This window comes from Mercenaria mercenaria, chromosome 4 (genome assembly GCF_021730395.1).
Source record: "Mercenaria mercenaria strain notata chromosome 4, MADL_Memer_1, whole genome shotgun sequence".
Taxonomy (NCBI): Eukaryota; Metazoa; Mollusca; class Bivalvia; order Venerida; family Veneridae; genus Mercenaria; species Mercenaria mercenaria.
Window position 1 is genome coordinate 94,640,158 of NC_069364.1, and position 25,691 is coordinate 94,665,848.

The 25,691-nt window shown below is 36.3% G+C and overlaps 1 protein-coding gene across 6 annotated transcripts in view; it reads left to right on the top strand.

Annotated features, from left to right (window-relative positions):
- The window catches only part of LOC123553091 (protein dopey-1-like), a 62,060-nt gene that overhangs the window by 23,475 nt on the left and 12,894 nt on the right, over positions 1 to 25,691 (top strand). For 4 of the 6 annotated variants that reach the window (XM_053541973.1, XM_053541974.1, XM_053541976.1 and 1 more), the window contains exons 11-25: positions 7 to 159; positions 1,289 to 3,073; positions 4,252 to 4,465; positions 5,206 to 5,376; positions 5,674 to 5,802; positions 10,815 to 10,955; positions 12,675 to 12,835; positions 13,653 to 13,858; positions 15,052 to 15,152; positions 16,630 to 16,739; positions 17,019 to 17,230; positions 17,709 to 17,861; positions 22,721 to 22,857; positions 24,577 to 24,632; positions 25,509 to 25,532. In XM_053541973.1, coding sequence (XP_053397948.1) covers positions 7 to 159; positions 1,289 to 3,073; positions 4,252 to 4,465; positions 5,206 to 5,376; positions 5,674 to 5,802; positions 10,815 to 10,955; positions 12,675 to 12,835; positions 13,653 to 13,858; positions 15,052 to 15,152; positions 16,630 to 16,739; positions 17,019 to 17,230; positions 17,709 to 17,861; positions 22,721 to 22,857; positions 24,577 to 24,632; positions 25,509 to 25,532 — 3,753 coding nt within the window. The remainder of the gene's footprint in view (positions 1 to 6; positions 160 to 1,288; positions 3,074 to 4,251; positions 4,466 to 5,205; positions 5,377 to 5,673; positions 5,803 to 10,814; positions 10,956 to 12,674; positions 12,836 to 13,652; positions 13,859 to 15,051; positions 15,153 to 16,629; positions 16,740 to 17,018; positions 17,231 to 17,708; positions 17,862 to 22,720; positions 22,858 to 24,576; positions 24,633 to 25,508; positions 25,533 to 25,691) is intronic. The other 2 variants (XM_053541975.1, XM_053541977.1) reach the window with 1 other exon arrangement.

Here is a 25,691-nt window from a genome sequence, read left to right on the forward strand (position 1 = left end):
TTTCAGGTCTATGTTCGTGATACTGGACAGTTTAAAAGATGAGACAAGTCCACTGAAGGTTATAGCGAGTACCTGGCTGACACATGTCATACAACAGGGGGATATCAACAGAGTTATGGAACCTCTTCTACAAATGTTGCTACATCCAGACACTGCAAGGTTATACTTGAAACATTTATTTGTACCCCCCGACAACAAAGTTGTAAGGGGGGGTATACTGGTTTCAGGTTGTCTGTCTGTCTGTCCGTCTGTCCGTAGACGCAATCTTGTGCGCACCATCTCTCCTTATCCCCTTGACAGAATTTAATGAAACTTCACACAAGTGATCAGTACCAACAGTATTTGTGCATGGGGCATGTTAGGTTCTTTCAGAAAAAAAATTTGCAGAGTTATGGGACTTTGTTTTTTTGTTACTATACTATATACATAGACAAAATCTTGTGTGCACCATCTCTCCTCATCCTCTTGACACAATTTGATGAAACTTCACACAAGTGATCAGTAACAACAGTAGTTGTGCATGGGCCATGTTAGGTTCTTTCAGCGACAAAAATTGCAGAGTTATGGGACTTTGTTTCTTGTTAACATACTATGTACATACAGTCTGCATATGCAATCTTGTGCGTGCCTAATATACCAAACCCTTGCACACAATTTAATGAAACTTCACACAAGTGATCAGTACCAACCCTAGTTGTGCTTGGTGCATGTTACATTCTTTTAGATAAATATTCTGCATAGTTATGGGACTTTGTTTTTTGTTACTATACTGTATACATACAGTCTATATACATACAGTCCACATAATTATGCAATCTTGTGTGCGTCAAATTATAATGTACTGTGTCAGTGCATGCGGGGGGTACATTCCTCACCTTTAGTGATAGCTCTAGTTATAATTTGACCCCATTTTGTGATCTATTTAGGAATTGATTGTATTTTATCTATTGTTTATATGTACAGTCCTTCAATTACAGGTACTGAACAGAACCAGAAAGTTACGTGACAGATTACATTTTTAGCTGTTGTGTCAGTCTGTAAAATGTTTTAAATCCAAAAAAAGAATTATTGTTAAAAGAGTAAAACTGCTGACCAAGTAATTGTACACTTTACTTTATAGATTGTCCTCGATCAGTAACTGACCAGTCCTGACACGACAGTCTTAGGATATTTATAGATTGTCCTCGGTCAATACCTAACCAGTCATGACATGACAATCTTAGGAAAACTGAAAGTTCTGCCAAGGAAGTGAAGTCATATCAGTGTGATTTCTGTTTTTATATTTTAGAGTATCAGTTCAGCATGTGAATGTCCACCAGCCGAGGAAAGTTTGTCTGTCCGAGAGCAGTGAGGAAAACCTTGAAGCAAACATCTACGCCATCAGCAGTGAAGGAGGAAACGTCATATATCATGTCAGCTCGACGAAGGAAGCACCAAAGAAACAGTTCACTGATGAGCTCAAGTCGTACGCCCTAACCGTGCTCGGTGAAAAAGGTGCTCACACTGCTCCAGTAAGGTCAAGGTCAGAACAGGAACTACATTTTGATAAAGTAGATCCGTCAAATGTTAGTTTGAGGATTAATCCATTTGGATCAGAGAATTCTCTGGATGCTTTAACATTAGACTTAGGTCTGTCACCGTCCTTGAAAGATAACACAGTAAACAAGGCCAAAAGGTTGGACAGAAAAACTTGTGTGAAGGAGGGAATTTCATTCTCAGGAACTGAAGAGTCTCAGAAAGGGGAGACAACTGGAGATGATACTGATGGAAATGAGTCTGTCTCAGATTCTGCAGAAAATATTGCCATGAATATAATAGATGAAATAGTGCAGAATGTTACAAGAGGTAATGAGTTGAGTAGTGTGTCAGGTAGCACAGAGAGCGTCAAGGATGCTGTTAAGCCTCAAAGAAAGAAAATGCCTGAAAGAACTGATAGTATAAACTCCTTTACAGCTGCAGATGAGCTGTTGAATTCCGTTCAAAGGCAGAGGGTAGATTCACCTACACCTAGTGAAAAAGACATAGCAATGTTTCAAGAAGTTGATAAAGATTCGACCAACATACATACACTCCATATGCATATGTTACTTTACATACAGAAGTATGACTACCAAAGAACACTTTATGCTCTCTCTACACTCAAAGCAATGCTTGTTGCTTGTCCACGACCCATGGTTACAGCTCTGGTTACAACCAACATCAGCACGTTACGATCGACCCAGCTAGCCAAGCTTCAGCTGCTTCTTGCTCGACATCGTAAATCAGTTTTTGGGAAAAATTTCTTCGGTGAAATTCCGGCAGATGTGATGTCAAATTACAGGAGCAGCATGTTTATCGAGATTTTGATCTCAGTTTGTTTATATTTTGTGAGAGGGTATTACCCCAACCTCATGATGAGTAAAATGTCTTGTGAAGAGCTGTTGGGCAATAAACAAGTGCACATTTTAGCCACAGAGACCTTGACCATGATGATGTCAGAAATTGTAAGCCTGATGAGGGATTCTGGGAAAAACTTTGTTTCCTACATTAGTGATTTGTTTCAAAGATGTAAAGTGCAAAAGGCTCTGTTACACTGTATTCTTGCTGAAATTTATAATGGCAGGCGAAAACTGGACAAAGATCAGTTCGGTCAAAAAATAACTGAGGCAATCATAGCATTTAACGAAGACGGAATAGATTCATCTGCAAATGAGGCATTCCAGATAAAACTTTTAGATCTGCTTCTAGTGATGATAATGCTTGAAGAACAAATTAGAAAGTTTCAGTCAGTACCTGAAACTACCCTTGCTTCAGAATGGGACAGGCTGAAAGTAAATTATCAGCCATCCTTGAAGAATGTTAGATACAATATGGGTCATCCCATTGTTCAGCAAGGGATGTTTGTCTCAGGAGTACTCAGTGCATTGAAACAAACACACACAAGTCATATGCACCGTCACTGGGTTACCATGGTTACATCGGCATTGCCATATATGGGAAAATACCTGCCAGGGATTGTTATGACAGTTGTATCTCAGTTGTGTAGAAATATAGAAGCATTAGCAGCTCACTATGAATCTGATGGAAAATCGAGGTAACTCTGGCTACATTTTTATGCCCCCGGCATCTACTGATGCGGGAGGCATATAGTGATTGTCCTGTCCGTCCATTCGTCCGTTCGTCCATCCGTACAAGGTTAACCAAATGGGACCGTTTCATCTAGCATCAATACCCCTTACAAGAATGACTTGATACTAATGCAGATGTAACCTGTGACCATTCCTCATCTTCAGACATCACCTGACCTCAGTTTGACCTTGACCTCATTTTGGACTTAGGTTGCTTTATATGGGCCATCTCTTGGTTAACCAAATGGGACCGTTTCGTCTAGCATCAATACCCCTTACTAGAATGACTTGATACTAATGCAGATGTAACCTGTGACCATTCCTCATCTTCAGACATCACCTGACCTCAGTTTGACCTTGACCTTGACCTCATTTTGGACTTAGTTTGCTTTATATTGGCCATCTCTTGGTTAACCAAATGGGACCGTTTCGTCTAGCATCAATACCTCTTACTAGAATGACTTGATACTAATGCAGATGTAACCTGTGACCATTCCTCATCTTCAGGCATCACCTGACCTCAGTTTGGCCTTGAACTTGACCTCATTTTGGCCATAGGTTGCTTTGTATCGACAAGGATGCCACCGGGGGCATCAAGCATTTATTGAACGCAGCTTCTTGTTTATTTGTTTTTTTGGTTGTTTTTTTTTAGTGTGTAAAATCAAAATAGTTAAAGGTTTTCCATATAGAATTGAGGATTAAAGAAGAAGAACCCTTGATGAACAATTTCAATCAGTGGGTAGAAGTTGAACTACTGACCTTTCTTACACTTTTGATTTATTGATAAAATTCTATATTGATAAGTATTGACTTAGGGGGCCTCTGTGGCCGAGTGGTTTAGTTCACTGACTCTCAGTTAATCCAGCTGGCTAATGGAAGGTTGGTGGTTCTGCCCAGGTGCCCACCTGTGATGAAATAATTCACGGAAGGGCATGTGGGGTCTCTCTCCATTAACAGAGCTGGAAAGTCACCATATGACCTATGATTGTGTCTGTGCAGCATTGAACAAAAACAAGATAAACATATTAACTTATCAGTTTATTGATATGATGACTGTCCTATAAAGCACATTTTTAATGCATATTTGCCAACACATAATGGTTGCTGTTCATTGAAAATATGTATGCTATATTGTGCATTGCAGTTCTTCCCGGCTTGAGAAGATTCCGCCCGACCATGTGTTGACCATGTTAAGTGGCCTGATGACACTATGTCACTACTGTCTCCTTGACAACATGTCACCCGTCTCTATAGGCCAGCAAGCACCTAGCAACACAGACACCAGCTCATCAACAACATCAGTCAACACAAATATTCTCACCAACTTGTTCCATGTGTTCAATCCTGTTGGCAGTAAAGTAAGGATTTTGTCCTTCTCTTTATTTTGTATCATTACATTTTCTTTTTCTATTTTCTTTATTTCTCTTCTTCCTTCTTTATCAGTTTCTTTCTTTCAAATATGTCTGTTAAAATGCATAGAACTTCAAATCAGAGCTAATAATACACTAAGGACTTAATAAGCCTATTATGAACTGCTTGGTTGGGCTTTTATCAAGTTAATCTGTTACAAGTTACACTTTGACCATTTTCTTCTTCATTGTAAGAGTTCTGTACTGCAGAAGGAGTTTACAGAATAGGAATACATAGCTTGGGATATTCTTGATGTATCTTCACCAATTTTATCTTTAGATAACTAATAAGCTATTCCAGCCTGTAAAACAGTTCTGTATTGCATACTGGTAATTCAGTCTTTATACATCTGTTGCTTTTAGTCTTGATGAAATGTCTTTTACTATAGAGTCTATTTTTTGTAATATGCAAGGTCAAATATTTGTCTAAGCCTGTAATTGGGTAAGTCCCCAAACTCAATGTACTAAATTATTGTTGTAATAATCAAAAACATAACTCAGATAATCCCAGTTGATATCAATGTAAACACAACTCAGATAATCCCAGTTGATATCAATGTAAACACAACTCAGATAATCCCAGTTGATATCAATGTAAACACAACTCAGATAATCCCAGTTGATATCAATGTTGCTTACCTGAAAAATATACTGTACTATGATGATTAAGTTTTATTAACATTATTTAGGAGGCGAGTCCACAGAGAGATCTGGGTGCAATGTCACCAGTACTGGAAGCTCGTAACAGTATTCTCAGTGTGATGCCTAGAATAATAGCATGTATGGCGGCACTATGGAGAGCAATAAACATTGTAGAGAAACAAGAGGAATCTCCATTTCTCACTATGGGATCTCCGAAGGTTAGGAAATGTATTGTAAACGTAAGATACGGTGCTCAAAATAATTTTATGAAAAGCTGTAAATATTTTGTTCTGTGTTTTTCTATAGTCGGAGGTGAACTATTTCACTTACCAGTAGGTTTGTTATGTAGGATAATATCTTTATGATCAAATCACATGGATTGAATGTCTATTCCATGAATTTTTCAGTGTAAATTAAGAATTGCTGCAGTGTACTTCAAACTGTTTAAAAAGAGTTTTATCAGCCCAATTTCTCTGTCCCATGGTCTGCATTGTAATGTTTTGCTATCTATGCAGGTTGTTAGGCAGTATATTCTGGAATTTATCAGCCCCATATCTCTGCCCCATGGTCTACACCTGCTTGGGGCTATAGCTGTGGCTTGGAATGACAGAAGAAAGAAATTACCAGTGAAAAATAGCAGAAAGGTGAGAACCCTTTTTCACTGAAAACACATGGAAATGAATGTGATTGATATTAGTGTGTGCTGTGTGTAGAAATTTGTTGTTATTGATCCATGGATGCATGTTATCCAACCACATAGAAAATTAAAAGAAACTAGTAACAGTAGTATTGGATTTTTGAGGTAAAAGGATGTATAATGTACAAATCCCAATGTATTGTATATATTACATATGTATATATATGGAAGCAAATAAATGGGGACACCAAGTAACCTACCATTGGATGATGTCCTCATTCTTATAATACTGTAAAACATTTATTATTATCATACCTCATTTTTGTTGCCAATGCAAAACTGATGTATAAAAAATGTAAGAAAATCAGAAAAATAATTTATTTCATCCAGCTATAATTTCTTCCTGACTGTGACCTATAATGAAAAATATTTCTTATAAAATGCCTTCCCACTTGGCTCAATAGGAAGAGCACTGATCTCAAGGTTGCGAGTTTAATTCCTGGGCGGGGCGTATGTTCTCTTTACGATTTGATAAATGACATTGTGTCTGATATCATTCGTCCTCCACCTCTGATTCATGTGGGGAAGTATGCATTTACTTGCGGAGAACAGGTTTGTACTGGTACAGAATCCAGGAACTCTGGTTAGGTTAACTGCCCGCCGTTATATAACTGAAATACTGTTGAAAAATGGTGTTAAACCCAAAACAAACAAATCTCTTATAAAACACATGTTCAAAATTTATCATATTCAGTTTAAATCTTTTACAAGTTATATAAATTTTACATAAAAATATTCGGCTAAGTCTAATTAACATGTTTCTGTTGAAAAAACAGTTCCCAGCTTAAATGTGTTAAGAACTTGTATCAGAAAAATATCTCCTTTGTGATTGTTTTTTTTTATAACATAATATATAAGAGTGTCATGCCATGTCTGTTGCACTCGAAATATCAGACATTTCCTCTCTTAGATAGTTCTGTATTGTTCAACAATGAACCCTGAATTTTCAAAACTTCAGGATATGCAGAAACTACAGCAAATGGAAAAGATGATCATGCGCTTGATTTAAAATGAATCTTTTCATAATAGTTGCCTGTATTTTAATGATATTTTGGCGTATAATGTAGATTTTTATGAAACATGGACAGTTATTAACTATGCTTGACAATTTCACCTTTTCAGAGATTTAAGAAATTCTTAAACAAAATGGTATGTGATTACATATATATTCATAGGCAGTTTTATTTTTGAAATTACTGAAGCTTGTTAAAAAAGAGATATTTATATGTTTTTGAAAACTCAAGATTGTAATAGTAATTGGGAATGTGCTAGAAGCTGTACATTTATACATAGATTGATGAAATGTTGGGTATCCAAAAATATGTACTTAGCAACTTTTCTAAGTCCAAACTTTCATTTTTAGCTCGTCTGATTTTTGAAAAAAAATCGAGGTATTGTCGTCACTTGATTGCCGGCGCTGAGATCGGCTAAAATTTTTGTTTAGGTCCGCCTTTTCTTAAAAACTAAGAGCTACAGCTTTGAAAGTTTGCACACTTGTTTATCATCATTAGGCGACTATGTAAGCGAAGAACCATAACTCTGATATGCATTTTGTCAGAAAAATGGCCCTTTTTAGCTCATCTGATTTTTCGAAAAAAAATGATGAGTTATTGTCATCACTTGAGCGGTTGTCGGCGTCGGCGTCTGCGTCGGCGTTGCCTGGTTAAGTTTTATGTTTAGGTCAGCTTTTCTCCTAAACTATCAAAGCTATTGCTTTGAAACTTGGAATACTTGTTCACTATCATAAGCTGACCCTGTATAGCAAGAAACATAACTCCCTCTTGCTTTTTGCAAGATTTATGGCCCCTTTTGTACTTAGAAAATATCAGATTTCTTGGTTAAGTTTTATGTTTAGGTCAACTTTTCTCCTAAACTATCAAAGCTTTTGCTTTGAAACTTGGAATACTTGTTCACCATCATAAGCAGACCCTGTACATCAAGAAACATAACTCCATCTTGCTTTTTGTAAGAATTATTGCCCCTTTTGGACTTAGAAAATCAGTTTTCTTGGTTAAGTTTTATGTTTAGGTCAGCTTTTATCCTAAACTATCAAAGCTATTGCTTTAAAACTTGCAACACTTGTTCACCATCATAAGCTGACCCTGTACAGCAAGAAACATAACTCCATCCTGCTTTTTGCAAGATTTATGGCCCCTTTTGGACTTAGAAAATATCAGATTTCTTGGTTAAGTTTTATGTTTAGGTCAACTTTTTCTCTTAAACTATCAAAGCTATTGCTTTAAAACTTGCAACTCTTGTTCACCATCATAAGCTGACCCTGTACAGCAAGCAACATGACTCCATCCTGCTTTTTGCAATAATTATTGCCCCTTTTGGACTTAGAAAAATCATTTTCTTGGTTGAATATTATGTTTAAGTCAACTTTTCTCATGAACTATCAAAGCTATTGCTTTAAAACTTGCAACAGTTTTTCACCATCATAAGTGGACACTGTACATCAAGAAACATAACTCTATACTGCTTTTTGCAAGAGTGATGGCCCTTTTTAGACTTAGAAAATCATGGGTAGGACAATATTTCTATTATACAAAAAAAATCAGATGAGTGTCAGCACCCGCAAGGCGGTGCTCTTGTTATACTTAAACAATCTGAACTATAATTCTTTTCTTACATACTGTCCAGCACTTGCAGACGAGCGATGGCACCCACAGGCAGTGCTCTTGTTAATTTGATGTTATGCTTGTTTCACTGTCAAATATTGACTGACATATTGCAGTGAAAATTGGTCACAATATTTTTCAATCTTTTAAATAAATAGATTGTAACAACAGTAACAAGGGAAGTAATTTCATTGTGCCATGAATTAAGAGTCACACAAGTGCATCTGAGTGCTGTCCCCTGTGTGGGAAGTAGTGCTATCAGCAAGATGAAACACATGTTTAGGGTCACCAGGTGCACATAGGTGCATGAGATCTATTCTGTGCACTCCCAGTGTACTCTACACAGAAAATTCTGTATTGATGGAAATACAGTGTATGTAATATTTGTGTGGAGTTAAAAAAGTTGTTGAGTATATACATATTCTCCCTATGCAGGTTGAGCCAACATGTTACCAATACTTGTTGGCAATGGATGATTGTGTTCAGTTGGTAAAAATCCCATTCTTAGTTCCCCCGCTTCAAACAGTGAGTTTTTATGTTAATTTTAAACACCCTGTGGTTATTTGAATGCATGTGAGGGTATTGGGACTATGGGTTCTTATGTTGATGCCTTAAGAAACGGTTATATATTTAAATGTAAATGTACTCCATTGTAATTCAAACATGTATGAATGACATAAAGAAAATGCCACATGTGTGACTTAAGTTAAGGGTAAATTTTGCATTTTGATGTGAAAAATACTTTCGTCGAAAAAAATGCTTTTATGTAGGCTTTATTCAATTTAAATGATTTTATAGATACAGTGTAAGAATAATAAATTTAAATAGCTTGCATTATTGATCACCAGATACTTGAGATGTGAGAAAAAAAACTAGGAAAATTAATTTCTTATTTCATTTAATAAAACATTGTTTGGCTTGCAGGTCAATAGTCAGAAACTATTGACTTTCAGTCCGTCATACCTCTGTTGTTTTTTTCAGTTAATTAATGAAGGAGCTTTTGTATAAAGAAGCCTGCCTGTACATTAATATCACATATTTCTCTGGTTGGGAAAACACTTGTGTATGTAAATAACTGTAAATGAAGGTGATAACACTGTAATACAGTGTGTTAGGCAGTGTGTATTTTTAAAGGAAAAGTGTAGTCTGTAAAATCTGTCAAAAAATCTGTGTATCATGTTATTGTACGCTTGTCAAATGTTCCTAGTTCACATCTTGTAAAGTTCAGTTAAATGCAATATCAAAGTTGAACTTTGGCATGATAAACCTAACTTGTAGTGTTTACTGATACATAACCATGTAAGGAGAATGGCTGTAAAACATCTGTCAGAAACAAGTTTTAATGTCTGTTACAGATTAATTTAATAATGTAACATTATTTAAAACTTAAAGATAGAATTAAATATCTTTATTTCTTAGATTCCATGATAATCACATTTTTAACAATATTGCTGTTCATGTTTTGTAACTAATAACCAACAATTAATTAATTAATTAATCTTATTCTGGCTTGCAGCAATAGCTGCTTTTGGGCAAAATTATGAAATTTCATACCAGCAGATTCAATGATTTCACAGCACACATAAACTGACTAATAACACTACCTAGTCACTGCCATTCAGTTTGAATCAGCTTTTTCCTGTCTCATTTGGGGGGAAATAATAATGAAGGGTAATGGAGAAATTTTTAGTTGCTTATATACCAATATTCCTTTTTCATTATATCATGGATGCGGTCTGCCTTTAGTTTCAGCGGTTTACCATAAATGTTTTAGAACGGGAAATATTTGTCCTCACTGTGGTTCTGTTATATATTTTTTTCTACAGGTGGAATCTCACCTCCACCCCATTCACTATCTTGGACACGGAAGTTCTATCATTATTATATGTTTTATTTCAGCTCTTCTTTGTTTGTCTGATTGTATGTTTTAAAGCTGCATTACAAAACTTCTAAAAGAATATGTTGTATAAATTTAGTAATCAAAAATTCTTTTTAGAGATGAATGATGACTAGAGAATTTAGGTAATAAATTTACTGTGAAATTATTCATATTTTTGTGGAACTAATTTGCATAGGTATTGTTAGATTCTAGTAAATCCATAAAAAAATAAAATTGCCTTTCATTTTATTTAAATAATTTGAAATCGTTGATTCAAGTCATCATAAAAATAGCTATTTTTGCCTAATCCACGAAACTTACACTGACAACAACGATTCCGTAGTACATGTACACATGTATTGGTAGTTTTTTATGTCAGTGAATGACCTTTGGAATTTGAATATTTAAATACTTTAGTGATGTATACAGATACATTGCAATACTGTTGTGTAATTAAAGGTGTTGCCTACCCCGTGTGAGGACCAGTTACTACTTGTGGACTTGGTTGGAGCTATAAAAGTGTTTCCAACAGATACCCTGGTACAGACAGTGAAAGAAGTGCTCAGTAATCCACCATCTAGTGAACTAAGTAGGACTAAGGTTGGTAAAAAAAAAAAAAATTGCACTTTGGTAGAACTATACAACTGTTTTAAAGCTTTCAGTGTAACAGTTTTGTTTAGTTTCAGGGCCGTCCTCTCACATTGAAGGAAAGGGGCCAGAGTCCTCTGATGTGGGCATTTTGCTGCATTTTTAGCTCCACTATTCAGAGAGTAGGGGGGCTATTCTACTCGCCCGGCGTCAGCATGACCTTACTTGGTTAAAGTTTTTCGGCAACCTTTGTTTTTCTGTCATATCTTTGTTACTATTGCTTATATCTTACTGTTACTCACATAAACATTGTCCAGTATACAAACAAAGTATGTTTAGGGGCTGAGCCCATTATACCCAAGGTCAAGGTCACCAAGGTGTTATACTTGGGTTATTTTTAAGGTTAAAGTTTTTCGGCATACTTGTTTTTCTGTCATATCTTTGTTACTATTGCTTCTATCTTATTGTAACTTTACATAAACATTGTCCAGCATACAAACAAAGTATGTATAGGGGCTGGGCCCATTATATCCAAGGTCAAGGTCACCAAGGTGTTATACTTGGGTTATTTTTAAGGTTAAAGTTTTTCGGCAACCTTTGTTTTTCTGTCATATCTTTGTTACTATTGCTTATATCTTACTGTAAGTTCACATAAACATTGTCCAGCGTACAAACAAAGTATGTGCAGGGGCTAGGCCCATTGTACCCAAGGTCAAGGTCACAAAGTTGTTATACTTGGAATTATTTTCATGTTAAATTTTTTCAAAAGCTTCGTTTATACAGACCCCATAATTGTATTTTTGATAGAATTATGCCCCTTTTGTACTTAAAGTTTTTTTTGCAATCTTCGCTTTCTGGATATAACTTTAATGCAATATAAGATAAAGACTTGAAACTTAAAATCGTGGGCTCAGCGCGAAACTATTGTATCTTGTTCTTTATTCATATACAGTTACAATAGTTTCGCGCTCAGCCCTCGAAATGTATCTTTATCATCATCATCTGCATGTGTGTTAACAATCCCCATAACTCTGATTTGTATTTTTGACCAAATTATGCCCCTTTCATACTTAAATTTTTTAACAAACTTCGTTTTCTGGTCATAACTTTGGTACTATATAAGATAATGTGTATGTGTGGTAACAATCCCAATAACTCTAATTTGTGTTCTTGACAGAATTATGCCTCTTGGTGTATCTTCCTTTTAGAGTAGAGGTCGCTTATTGAGACATATATTCATTTTACTGTCAAATCCCCGAATAGTGGAACGCACTGTCTTACAGACAGCTTTTGTTTAAGGACATTTTCTCTGCATAATTAGCATCAGACTATAGCTCAAAAAAGCACAGAAAGATAATAGCTAATCCTGTGAATTAATCAATTAAGCAACAAAATAGATGTCACCACACCAGTCATTGATTTTCGAATGTCAGCATGAAGGCCCTGAATTTTCTTTGCATTGGAATTTGATATCAGCTGTTAGATATTACACTGATGCTATTTGGGAGAAAAGCTGTTTTAGGGAAATTCTGATTTTAACTGTTGTTTTGAATAAGTTTACATCAACATCTAACTAGTAGTAGTAGTATATATTTGATAAAGCTGCTTCTTGAAAAAAATAGTTTTGTTTCAATGTCACAAAAAAAAATAAAAGAGATATTCGAACAAGTGAGTTGGTTGTGTTGTGATAAAACTTTTGTACCTATTTTTAATCTTTGACTTATTTTACAGAAAGGTGTACCATTAGAAGTGAACATGCTGCAGTTTTTCTATGCCTATGTACAGAGAACGTCAGCAAATCAGCTTGTAGACTCATGGTCATCTCTGTCCACTCTGCTCAAGGAATCACTACAGCTGAATCTGGTAGCTCCAGGGCAGTTCCTGCTTCTGCTGTAAGTTCCTGTCTGTAGACATTTATTTAGATTTTGAGCTCCAGGGTTGGGATTGGGGAGGTAAGTGATTAGGGGGAAAATAAAACAGCATTACGAACACAAGTGTTGTGTATATATTTCTGCCAACTTCCCCACATGAATCAGAGATGGAGGATGTATGATTTCAGACATAATGTCTTTTATCAAAATGTCACCCGCCTGGGGATCAAACTCACGACCCTGCGATCCATAGATCTGCACTCTTCCTATTGAGCTAAATGGGTGGGCTTGTGCAAGAACATATTAATGTTTGATGTATGTAAAAGTACTTGTGTAAAAACCTGACCCATTACTGTTGTAAGGAGATTATAAGTTACCAAGATGAATACTGTTCTTGTACAGGGGGCCTTCATGGCCGATTGGTTAAGGTCTCTGACGTCAAATCACTTGCCACTCACCTCAGTTATTTCAAGCCCTGCTTAGGATGTCATGAGACAAGGAAGCTACCCAGCAAGTTTGTGGAAGGTAAGTTGTTTGCCCAAAAGCCTGCCTGTGCCTGATGTAATGTCCAGATGGCACTTGGGGTCTTCCTTCACCATTAAAAAATTGGAAAGTCCCCATACAACCTAAATTGGGCTGGTATGATTTAAAAGCCAACAAATGAACAAATGGTAAATGTTCAGAAACCTTTGAATTGTGGATGTAAAAAATAATCAGGAAGCTTTGAAGATAAAACTTCATACCATCAATGCAGAATCAATAATTTTATGTATAAATGACATATTAAAAGAACTAACTTTCAACCATATTGGCATGTTGTGTTTTTCTTATTGTACAGCATACTGAATGAATTTGTTCAAAAGACACCATCTATGGTGGACAAGAAAAAGCGTGAAATTCAGGAAATTGCACAGAAATTACTGGAAGCAGTCTCTAATATAGCTGGTTCCAGTCTAGAGCAGACAACATGGCTGAGGAAAAACTATGCAGTAAAACCTGGGCCACAGTCTGATGAACCTGAAGAAGGGAACCAGCCTGATGATGGTAGGTACCAGACTGTATTATGGTAAAGGAGTACTCCTTTGGGGCAACAGAACAGTGATCTAAAATCTAGGGTGCTGTTATAAAATTGGTGTCAGAAGAATGGAGTAGAACACTTTTGAAATCTTGTTCTTGGTCCTGGTACCAGCATCCAAAATGAATTTGCCTTTCTGAAGCGGTCATGACTAATCATGTGACTGTTCTGACTGCACACTGAACATTAAGAATTGTTCCTTTGACTATGGACATGTTTGGAGTACTTAGCGTCTTTAATGAACACATTGTTAGCCAGAAGTGTAAATGATCCTGTATTACAGGGTGCATTCAGTAGCAGTCATTATGGGTGAGAGTGTTTTTATATGCCAGTCTATGGGACCATTTCTTCTTCATGCATTGAGAGAATTTGATGTAACTTGGCACAAATGTTCACCATCATGAGACGGAGTCTTGCGCAAGAACCAGGCCCCTAGGTCTAAGGTCAAGGTCACAGAGGTCAAAGGTAAAATTCAAGAATGACTTTGTTAGGAACATTTCTTCTTCATGCATGGAGGGATTTCAATATAACTTGGCACAAATATTCACCTTCATGAGATGGAGTGTCATGCGCAAGAACCAGGCCAAAGGTCAGATTCAAGAATGACTTTGTCCGGAGCATTTCTTCTTCATGCATGGAGGGATTTTGATGTAACTTTGCACAATTGTTTACCATCATGAGACGGAGTGTCATGCACAAGAACCAGGTCCCTAGGTCTAAGGTCAAGGTCACACAGAGGTCAAAGGTGAGATACAAGAATGACAACTTAACAAGCTCTAGACGGTTGTATTTTGTGACTATGGCACCCTTGTTATGCTTTCTTTTTCAATTATAACAGTTGAACCTTCCATAACGGTCACCTGTATTTATCAGCCAATTGCCATGTAAGCAGCCAGTCAGCCAACTTCTCAGATTGTTTGTTCTAATTCTAACTTGTATTAAGCAAGCATCTGTCGTAAGTAGCGAAATTTGTGTTGGTCCACTCATTGGCTGCTTGATACAGGTTTTACTATAGTTCAATCATCAGCACTCTGTGATTACACAGTTTTACAATAGATAAATGTATAATTTCTGATTCCTGACTGTTTTCAATTATCTTCATTTGAGATATCAAATAAAGAAATCCAATTTTTCATAAAAATGTATGTTATTATTATTACAGAGTCTGTGGTAATGGAGAAAAGAGTTGTTGAGCTGGAACCAACATCAGTGAACTCTGCAGACAGTAAATATAGTGTACAGGCCCTGGCTGCCTTAGCTGAGGTAATACTAACTTCTGTTAAAGTTAAAATCTGTAGGTATCTAATTAGCCTGAAATAGTTAAATTTCATTGCCATAGAAACCATCAATTTTGCTAAAGTATATCTATTTCCTGAGGATATGAAATTGTTTGTTAAGAAATTTAACAGATTTGTTTGTTAGTATTTAATTTCTTGTATTGACACAACTGTCAGATCTAAAAAAAGTAGTGTATTAATTAATTCTTTTCAAAGCATTAGTTTTTAGCTCGACTATTCATAGAATAGTAGAGCTATTGGACTCGCCCATGCGTCGGCGTCCGCGTCGGCGTCCGCGTCCGCGTCCCGATTTGGTTAAGTTTTTGTATGTAAGCTGGTATCTCAGCAACCACTTGTGGGAATGGATTGAAACTTCACACACTTATTCACTGTGATAAACTGACTTACATTGCACAGGTTCCATAACTCTGTTTTGCTTTTTTACAAAATTATGCCCCTTTTTTGACTTAGAAATTTTTGGTTAAGGTTTTGTATGTAAGCTGGTATCTCAGTAACCACTTGTGGGAATGGATTGAAATTTCACACACTTATTTACTGTGATAAACTGACTTACATTGCACAGGTTCCATAACTCTATTTTGCTTTTTTACAAAATTATGCCCCTTTTTCGACTTAGAAATTTTTGGTTAAGGTTTTGTATGTAAGCTGGTATCTCAGTACTTACTAATGGGAATGGATTGAAACTTCACACACTTGTTCACTGTCATGATCTGACATGCCCAAAGCAGGTCCCATAACTTTGTTTTGCTTTTTTACAAAATTATGCCCCTTTTTCAACATAGAAATTTTTGGTTAAGTTTTTGTATGTAAGCTGGTATCTCAGTATCCACTAATGGGAAAGGATTGAAACTTCACACACTAGTTCACTGTCATGAGCTGATAAGCACTATGCAGGTTCCATAACCCTATTTTACTTTTTTACTAAATTATGCCCCTTTTTCGACTTTCTTATTCATTCAAGCGACAAGACTGTTAAATAGTCGAGCGTTGCTGTCCTCCGACAGCTCTTGTTATTTCAGCTATAATTTAATTTAATATAGGTTTAATTTATTTCATAACTGACAATCTGCCTGCCAGAACTTTCTTTGGTATATTAAGATGTAACTTCATGATGACAACACACACTTTTAACATCTGATCATGACTGTTGCTTCAAGAGATGGTTTTAAGGTGTTCTGCTGACCCTGTGGAAATGAGCATAAATTTTATGAAGAAAAAAATCAGTCAGGCCTGGTATGCATATCAAAGTACAGGACTTAAGTTTAAGATCCAGGAAAATTGTGTAATTGGTTTTGTAACTCAATCAATTATACATTGTATTATACAGAAGTCATGGTTTTGAATCATTGTGTAACTGGTAATTTTTCTCAAACTGTGAAATTACAAATAATTGTACACAGCTTAGTTGGTTTGTAGTGTTTTGTGCATTGTTACATTTTCAGATAACTGCACCATTGCTAGATGTGATCTACACAAGTGACGAGAAAGACAAAGTTCCTCCGTTCCTTACCACCCTGCTCTACAATATATTCCCATACCTCAAAAGTCACACGTAAGTCTTTGTGGCATGTCTGATTTTAAAGAAAAAATAAAAAACATAGTTCGGTCCATGCATCAGTCTGCACTGGTGTTGGACCCATCAGTGTCCAGTTGAACATATGTTCCTATAGACCGCAATATTACTGGTAGTTAAAAGTTAAATCCTCTTGATTGCAGTTGTATTAATAAAATTCAGTGCAGTTGTAATTACAGTTAACATGTTTTGTAGGAAAGCAATGATGTTGTACACATTTTTAAAGAAGGTTGAACGTTATACTACTTATGATTTCAGTACAAACAATTTACCAAGCCTCAGAGTGGCCTCTCAGTTTCTGTCATCAATCAGTAGCTACCAGTATACTAGGAAAGCTTGGAGGAGAGAGGCCCTGGACCTGCTGCTGGATAACAGCTTCTTTCAGATGGACATGGAGAGTATAGGATACTGGGTCACCATTGTTGATAATCTCATGACTCATGATAAAACCACATACAAAGATCTCATGGGTAAGTAAAGAATCTCATGGGTAGGTATAGGATACTGGGTCACCATTATTGATAATCTCATACAAAGATCTCATGGATAAGTAAAGGATCTCATGGGTAGGTACAGGATGCTGGGTCGCATTGTTGATAATCTCATGATGAAACCACATACAAAGATCTCATGGGTTGGTATAGGATACTGAGTCATCATTGTTCATAATCTCATCACACATGATAAAACCTTATGCAAAGATCTCATGATGGGTAGGTGTAGGATACTGGGTCACTAATGTTTAATCAGAATACCATTGTAGATGTCCTCTTGGTAAAACCACATGCAAAATGTTACAGGTGTGCTAATAGTATTTTTAAACAGGATTTAATTAAAATTCAACTGGTGTGTTTGACATTTTAAAGATGAAAAGAGCCTTTTAAGATTGATAAATGACAAGTTTCTATATCATCCTGTAAATCATAAAGTTCTCATATTGTATTTCAGCCCGTGTATCTATGACTCAGACTGGTTCTCTGAACCTGTTCAGCAATAAGGAACAAGAGATAGATCAGAAGGCCGGCATGTTGAAGAGACTGGCATTCACTGTGTTCTGTAGTGAGGCAGACCAGTACCAGAAATCTATACCTGAAATACAAGGTGAGCTTATATGACATTCTAACATGACTAGATTTGATTTCCATTTAAACAAAGAAGGAAATCGAGCTCTGTATATTCTGCGATAAACAATGGTTGACACGCGGATCGGTAAGAGAGCATTATGACGTCAAATTGCCACATGACGTCCGATACATTACTCTTTGGGGTAAATGAAGTCCAGCCATAGTATTTATAAAAATATGTCAATGAGCATGTCAGAATGAAAACAATCAAGGCCTTCTTGTGATTTATCGTCTAATTTACCACGGTTCATCATTCAGATGCTTCAGCATTTAACCACTTGGGCTAATGCCCTCGTGGTTCAATTCCTATGCATCTGAACTCTGAACCGTGGTAAATCAGATGATAAACCACTCGAAGGCCTTGATTATTTGTTAAATATATTTGGTTTCAGGAATTTGACATTTAATAAGGACAAACTCCAAATTTTATCGCAGATCATGTAAAATATTGATCAATGCTCTGTAACATGCTGTATTGAGAGGGTCTTTGAATTTATGATATTAACAGTCCAAGTGCATTTCCTTATCAAAGCTGTTTACAGCTGATGCATTCCAACTAGGTGGAGCATTCCAGAGGTCAGGGGCCTCCGTGGCTGAGTGGTTAAGGTCGCTGACTTCAAATCACTTGCCCCTCACCGATGTGGGTTCGAGCCTGACTCGGGGCGTTGAATTCTTCATGTGAGGAAGCCATCCAGCTGGCTTGCGGAAGGTCGGTGGTCCTATCCAGGTGCCCGCTCGTGATGAAATAATGCATGGAGGGGCACCTGGGGTCTTCCTCCACTGTCAAAACTGGAAAGTCGCCATTTGACCTATAATTGTGTCGGTGCGGCGTTAAACCCAACAAAAACAAAACAAACATTCCAGAGGTCACAACACTACACTTCTATTTAACATACAGGACATTGTCATAATTTATGATTATGAAAAACTTGCATTTTACTGGAAGTTGTCCATGGAAAGCAAGCATCATTAGAATATACTCTATTCCAACAGTTGTCTTAAAGGTGATTACTTCCTCGTTTCAGAGATTTCTTTCTCCTAAAGATTGCAACCTTGGTTCATTTAAATCAAGTGAAAGAAAGAGAAAACATTACTGTAAATATAGGACTCTTTTGAGGTTTTTGTGGTTATGTTGTACAGATGACATGTACTTAAGATAGCCTGACTTACCGCTATCTGGTATTCAGGTAGCAGCTACCTAACCACAATTTTTAGCTCACCTGAGCAATGCTCAGATGAGTTTTTCTGATCGCTCGATGTCCGGCGTCTGTCGTCTGTCTGTTAACATTTAGCTTGTATATGCGATAGAGGTTGTATTTTTCAATTAATCTTCATGAATATTGGTCAGAATGATAACCTTGATGAAATCTAGGCCGATTTCGAAAATGGGTCATCTCGGGTCAAAAACTAGGTCACTAGGTCAAATCAAAGAAAAACCTTGTGTATGCAATAGAGGCTGTATTTTTCAATTAATCTTCATGAATATTGGTCAGAATGATAACCTTGATGAAATTTAGGCCGAATTTGAAAATGGGTCATCTCGGGTCAAAAACTAGGTCACTAGGTCGAATCAAAGAAAAACCTTGTGTATGCAATAGAGGCTGTATTTTTCAATTGATCTTTATGAATATTGGTCAGAATGATTGCCTTGATGAAATCTAGGCCGAGTTTGAAAATGGGTCATCTCGGGTCAAAAACTAGGTTACTAGGTCGAATCAAAGAAAAACCTTGTGTATGCGATAGAGGCAGTATTTTTCAATTAATCTTCATGAATATTGGTCAGACTGATTACCTTGATGAAATCTAGGCCGAGTTCAAAAATGGGTCATCTCGGGTCAAAAACTAGGTCACTAGGTCAAATCAAAAAAAACCTTGTGTATGCGATAGAGGCTGTATTTTTCAATTAATCTTCATGTATATTGGTCAGAATGATAACCTTGATGAAATCTAGGCCAGGTTTGAAAATGGGTCATCTGGGGTCAAAAACTAGGTCACTAGGTCAAATCAAAGAAAAACCTTGTGTATGCGATAGAGGCTGTATTTTTCAATTGATCTTTATGAATATTGGTCAGAATGATTGCCTTGATGAAATCTAGGCCGAGTTTGAAAATGGGTCATCTGGGGTCAAAAACTAGGTCACTAGGTCAAATCAAAGAAAAACCTTGTGTATACAATAGAGGATGTATTTTTCAATAAATCTTCATGAATATTGGTCAGAATGATAACCTTGATGAAATCTAGGCCGAGTTTGAAAATGGGTCATCTCGGGTCAAAAACTAGGTCACTAGGTCAAATCAAAGAAAAACCTTGTGTATGCGATAGAGGCTGTATTTTTCAATTGATCTTTATGAATATTGGTCAGAATGATTGCCTTGATGAAGTCTAGGCCGTGTTTGAAAATGGGTCATCTCGGGTCAAAAACTGGGTCACTAGGTCAAATCAAAGAAAAACCTTGTGTATGCAATAGAGGCTGTATTTTTCAATTAATCTTCATGAATATTGGTCAGAATGATAACCTTGATGAAATTTAGGCCGAATTTGAAAATGGGTCATCTCGGGTCAAAAACTAGGTCACTAGGTCGAATCAAAGAAAAACCTTGTGTATGCGATAGAGGCTGTATTTTTCAATTGATCTTTATGAATATTGGTCAGAATGATTGCCTTGATGAAATCTAGGCTGAGTTTGAAAATGGGTCATCTCGGGTCAAAAACTAGGTCACTAGGTCGAATCAAAGAAAAACCTTGTGTATGTGATAGAGGCAGTATTTTTCAATTAATCTTCATGAATATTGGTCAGACTGATTACCTTGATGAAATCTAGGCTGAGTTCAAAAATGGGTCATCTCGGGTCAAAAACTAGGTCACTAGGTCAAATCAAAGAAAAACCTTGTGTATGCGATAGAGGCTGTATTTTTCAATTAATCTTCATGTATATTGGTCAGAATGATAACCTTGATGAAATCTAGGCCAGGTTTGAAAATGGGTCATCTCGGGTCAAAAACTAGGTCACTAGGTCAAATCAAAGAAAAACCTTGTGTATGCGATAGAGGATGTATTTTTCAATTGATCTTTATGAATATTGGTCAGAATGATTGCCTTGATGAAATCTAGGTTAAGTTTGAAAATGGGTCATCTGGGGTCAAAAACTAGGTCACTAGGTCAAATCAAAGAAAAACCTTGTGTATACGATAGAGGATGTATTTTTCAATAAATCTTCATGAATATTGGTCAGAATGATAACCTTGATGAAATCTAGGCCGAGTTTGAAAATGGGTCATCTCGGGTCAAAAACTAGGTCACTAGGTCAAATCAAGGAAAAACCTTGTGTATGCGATAGAGGCTGTATTTTTCAATTGATCTTTATGAATATTGGTCAGAATGATTGCCTTGATGAAATCTAGGCCGAGTTTGAAAATGGGTCATTTCGGGTCAAAAACTAGGTCACTAGGTCGAATCAAAGAAAAACCTTGTGTATGCGGTAGAGGCAGTATTTTTCAATTAATCTTCATGAATATTGGTCAGAATGATTGCCTTGATGAAATCTAAGCCGAGTTCAAAAATGGGTCATCTCGGGTCAAAAACTAGGTCACTAGGTCAAATCAAAGAAAAACCTTGTGTATGCGATAGAGGCGGTATTTTTCAATTGATCTTCATGAATTTTGGTCAGAATGATTACCTTGATGAAATCTAGGCCGAGTTTGAAAATGGGTCATCTCGGGTCAAAAACTAGGTCACTAGGTCAAATCAAGGAAAAACCTTTGTATGCGATAGAGAATGTATTTTTCAATTGATCTTCATGAATTTTGGTCAGAATGATTACCTTGATGAAATTTAGACCAAGTTCGAAAATGGGTCATTTCGGGTCAAAAACTAGGTCACTAGGTCAAATCAAAGAAAAACCTTGTGTATGCAATAGAGGCTGTATTTTTCAACTGATCTTCATGAAATTTAGCCAGAATAATTACCTTGATAAAATCTAGGCCGAGTTCGAAAATGGGTCATCTGGGGTCAAAAACTAGGTCACTAGGTCAAATCGAAGAAAAACATTTTGTATGCAATAGAGGATGTATTTTTCAATTGATCTTCATGAAATTTGGTCAGAGTGATTGCCTTGATGAAATCTAGGTCGATTTTGAATATGGATTATCTGAGGTCAAAAACTAGGTCACTAGGTCAGATTAAAGAAAAATCTTGTGTATGCGATAGAGACTGTTTTTTTCAATTGACTTTTATGAAATTTGGTCAGGATGATTGCCTTAATGAAATCTAGGTCAAATTTGAATATGGGTCATCTGAGGTCAAAAACTAGGTCACTTGGTCAGATCAAAGAAAAAACTTGTATATGTGATAGAGGCTGTATTTTTCAATTGATCTTCATGAATTTTGGTCAGAATGATTGCCTTGATAAAATCTAGGTTGAGTTTGAATGTGGGTCATCTAGGGTCAAAAACTAAGTCATATCTAAGAAAATGCTTGTTTTATCGCAAGAGACCAATTTTTTTGTCCAATCTTAATGAAAATTGGTCAGAATATTTGTTTCCATGAAATCACTAGGTCAAACATGTTTTACATTGTTATGGAGTGCATCTTGGGTGAGCGACCTAGGGCCATCTTGGCCCTCTTGTTCCCTTAACTCCTTGATAAGGTATATATATGAAATATGATATCTGAAAATAAATTAAGTTCTGGAAGACAAGAAAAATACAGAAAACATACTTCACTGCACTGAAAAAAAAATCAGGTTGTGGAAATATGGCAAAAGAAAACTTGTACCATTTTTCATGCATATTTTTAAATTTTTCATTAGAGGTATATAAAAGATGTATTTTATTTCAGAAAAGCTTGCTGAGAGTTTACGTATACCACAGGCACCTTCTGTAATGGCTCAAGTGTTTCTTTGTTTCCGTGTGCTCATGTTAAGGGTCTCACCACAACATCTGACTTCCATGTGGCCTACAATCATTACAGAACTGGTAGGTTACTGTTGCAAATAGTTATGTCTCCCACACCTCTAAATCTTGTACGCAATCTAAGTCGAACAGTTCTTATCTGATCTTCACCAAACTTGAACAAAATGTGTTTGACAGTAAGTCCTCAGCCAAGTTCAATAACTAGCCAATCGGCCCAGGCACTTCAGAATTATGGCTCTTGAATTACCGAAAATACTGATGCCAGTGATACAGGTCTTGGTGCTTGGTTGACTCAGATACATAATGGAGAAGAAATGCAAATCTAGATGATTAGACAGTGGGAGACATGCACTTTTCTCAAAAGCAGCTCTAGTTTTAACAATTTTGATGCTTGTTATATGAAATGCACAGTTTTATCTGTTGAATAAAGTAAATGGAATTTGAACATGTTATTCTGATTGTGAGTCTAGTAAACAAATAGATCACTAACCACTCGCAAATTTCTCTTAACTTTGTATCATCACAAGTAAATGAAGTTACTTCCAATTTTCTTAAATAAGTTTGTTAAAAAAAAATACAAAATTTAAAGTTTTGTTTAAAGATTTTTTTATCAGGGACTTAGCCTTCATCATGTATTTTTGGGATACACTTTAGATTTTAAAGCTTCAATTTTTATAAAGTGAATAAAACTATTCTCTGAAGTATGGTTTGGAAAACTTTTCATACAGGGTGGTCAGTCAGGTATTTCTTCTTGGTACCATACTTAAAAATTAACAGTATAAACTGACTTGCTTGTCCATGACTTTTACTTTCAGAACAAAGCAATGTTTATGCCCCCCTTCGAAGAAGGAGGGGTATATTGTTTTGCAGATGTCTGTCGGTTGGTCTGTCGGTCAGTCGGTATGTAGACCAATCCGTTTCCGGATGATAACTCAAGAACGCTTGGGCCTAGGATCATGAAAGTTGATAGGGTGGTTGGTCATAACCAGCAGATGACCTCTATTGATTTTGAGATCAGTAGGTCAAAGGTCAAGGTCACAGTGACCTAGAACAGTTAATTGGTTTCCGGATGATGACTCAAGAATGCTTGGGCCAAGGATCATGAAAATTGATAGGCAGGTTGGCAATGACCAGCAGATGACCCCTATTGATTTTGAGGTCAGTAGGTCAAAGGTCAAGGTCACAGTGACCAGGAACAGTTAAACAGTTTCCAGATGATAACTCAAGAATGCTTAGGCCTAGGATCATGAAAGTTGATAGGGAGGTTGGTCATGACCAGCAGATGACCCCTATTGATTTTGAGGTCAGTAGGCCAAAGGTCAAGGACATAGTGACCTGGAATAGTAAAACCATTTCCGAATGATAATTCCAGAAAGCTTGGGCCTAGGATCATGAAAGTTGATAGGGAGGTTGGTCATGACCAGCAGAGACCCCTTTTTGATTTTGAGACCAGTAGGTCAAAGGTCAAGGTCACAGTGACCTAGAACAGTTAAAATGTGTCCCGACGATAACTTGAGAATGGTATGGCCTAGGATCACGAAACTTAATAGGAAGGTTTATCATGACCAGCAGATTACCCCTATTGATTTTGAGGTCAATAGGTCAACGGTTAAGGTCACTTTGACCAAGAACAGTAGAACTTTTGTGCACAGTGACCAAATAATTTATGTTCCTTGTGCAATTACTGAATGCATCAAGGGGGGCATTTCATGTTCTATGAGCTCTTGTTAATCTTATAAAAGGTAATAGACCTAATAAAAAGTAATAAATAAATTATTTCAGATCCATGTGTTTCTACAAATAGAACAAGAACTGTCAACAGAAACGGAAGAATTTGTGTAAGTTACTATACCTTTACAATGTCTTGTCATAGAGTATCCTTGAGCTGCCACTGTTTTTTGACCCGTCACCATTTTTAGTTCTTTTGAAATCTAACAAAATTATGTGATTGCACACCCAGTTAAAGATTTATGTAACACATATCGTAAGTTTTTAGCAATGTTTGCTAGAGTGATGGCTCATGGTCACTCTGCATATACATGTAGATTCTGTGATTTATTTCAAGCTAGCATATACAGAAATGTATAAAGTTTATAGAAGTGTATCTGCTTTAACATTGATATTGCTCTATTTGTAGTAACATAATCAAAATAGTTTCTGAAATATTTCAAGAAGAAAATATAGGTGCTGATTAGTTGCTACTTTCTTTCTCAAGCTCTTTGCCCTCTGATTTAAATTAAGATACATGGAAACACCTCTTGATTCGAGCTACAAATGTTCCTCCAGACTGGTTTCATTATACTTTTTATATGTTCGGATCACTCGAAACCAAGAATACCTCAAGCATTTTGTTCATCTGTTTGAGACTTGATGCGTGTTTTTCTATAATTGATGATTTTTTAACAAGAACTAAAATTCACAGGAGCTTTTTTTAACTGCTTATATCAACTAAACTGATTTTTTTCTGCTCAAAAATCACTGATTAAAAATCTGCATCGTACAAAAAGATCTGATAGTCTTTTTGTAGGTATTGCCTTTTTATAAATGCACAAACAAGGTTATAGAAATGTCAGATTTCTCTGCTATTTAAACTATATGCTTTTAAGGTTTAAAGAGATATTTTATAAATACATTTTCCTGGTCTTGAGCTATGAAAGTCCCGTGAAAACCCATATATATATTGAATGTTATAATTCTATTTGAATTTTACACAGCCGCTCTATGCCTGCAAGTACAAGGTATAACATGTATAGATTCCTGTTGTAAAAGTTCTCCTTTTGAATTTATTTCTGACCTTTTTCTTATTTTAACCTTTTTACTGACCTTGACCTCAGAGATAGTCACCAGTTTTTGTCAATTCTGAGTTTCAGTCTATTCACATGAAATATTGTATGCAT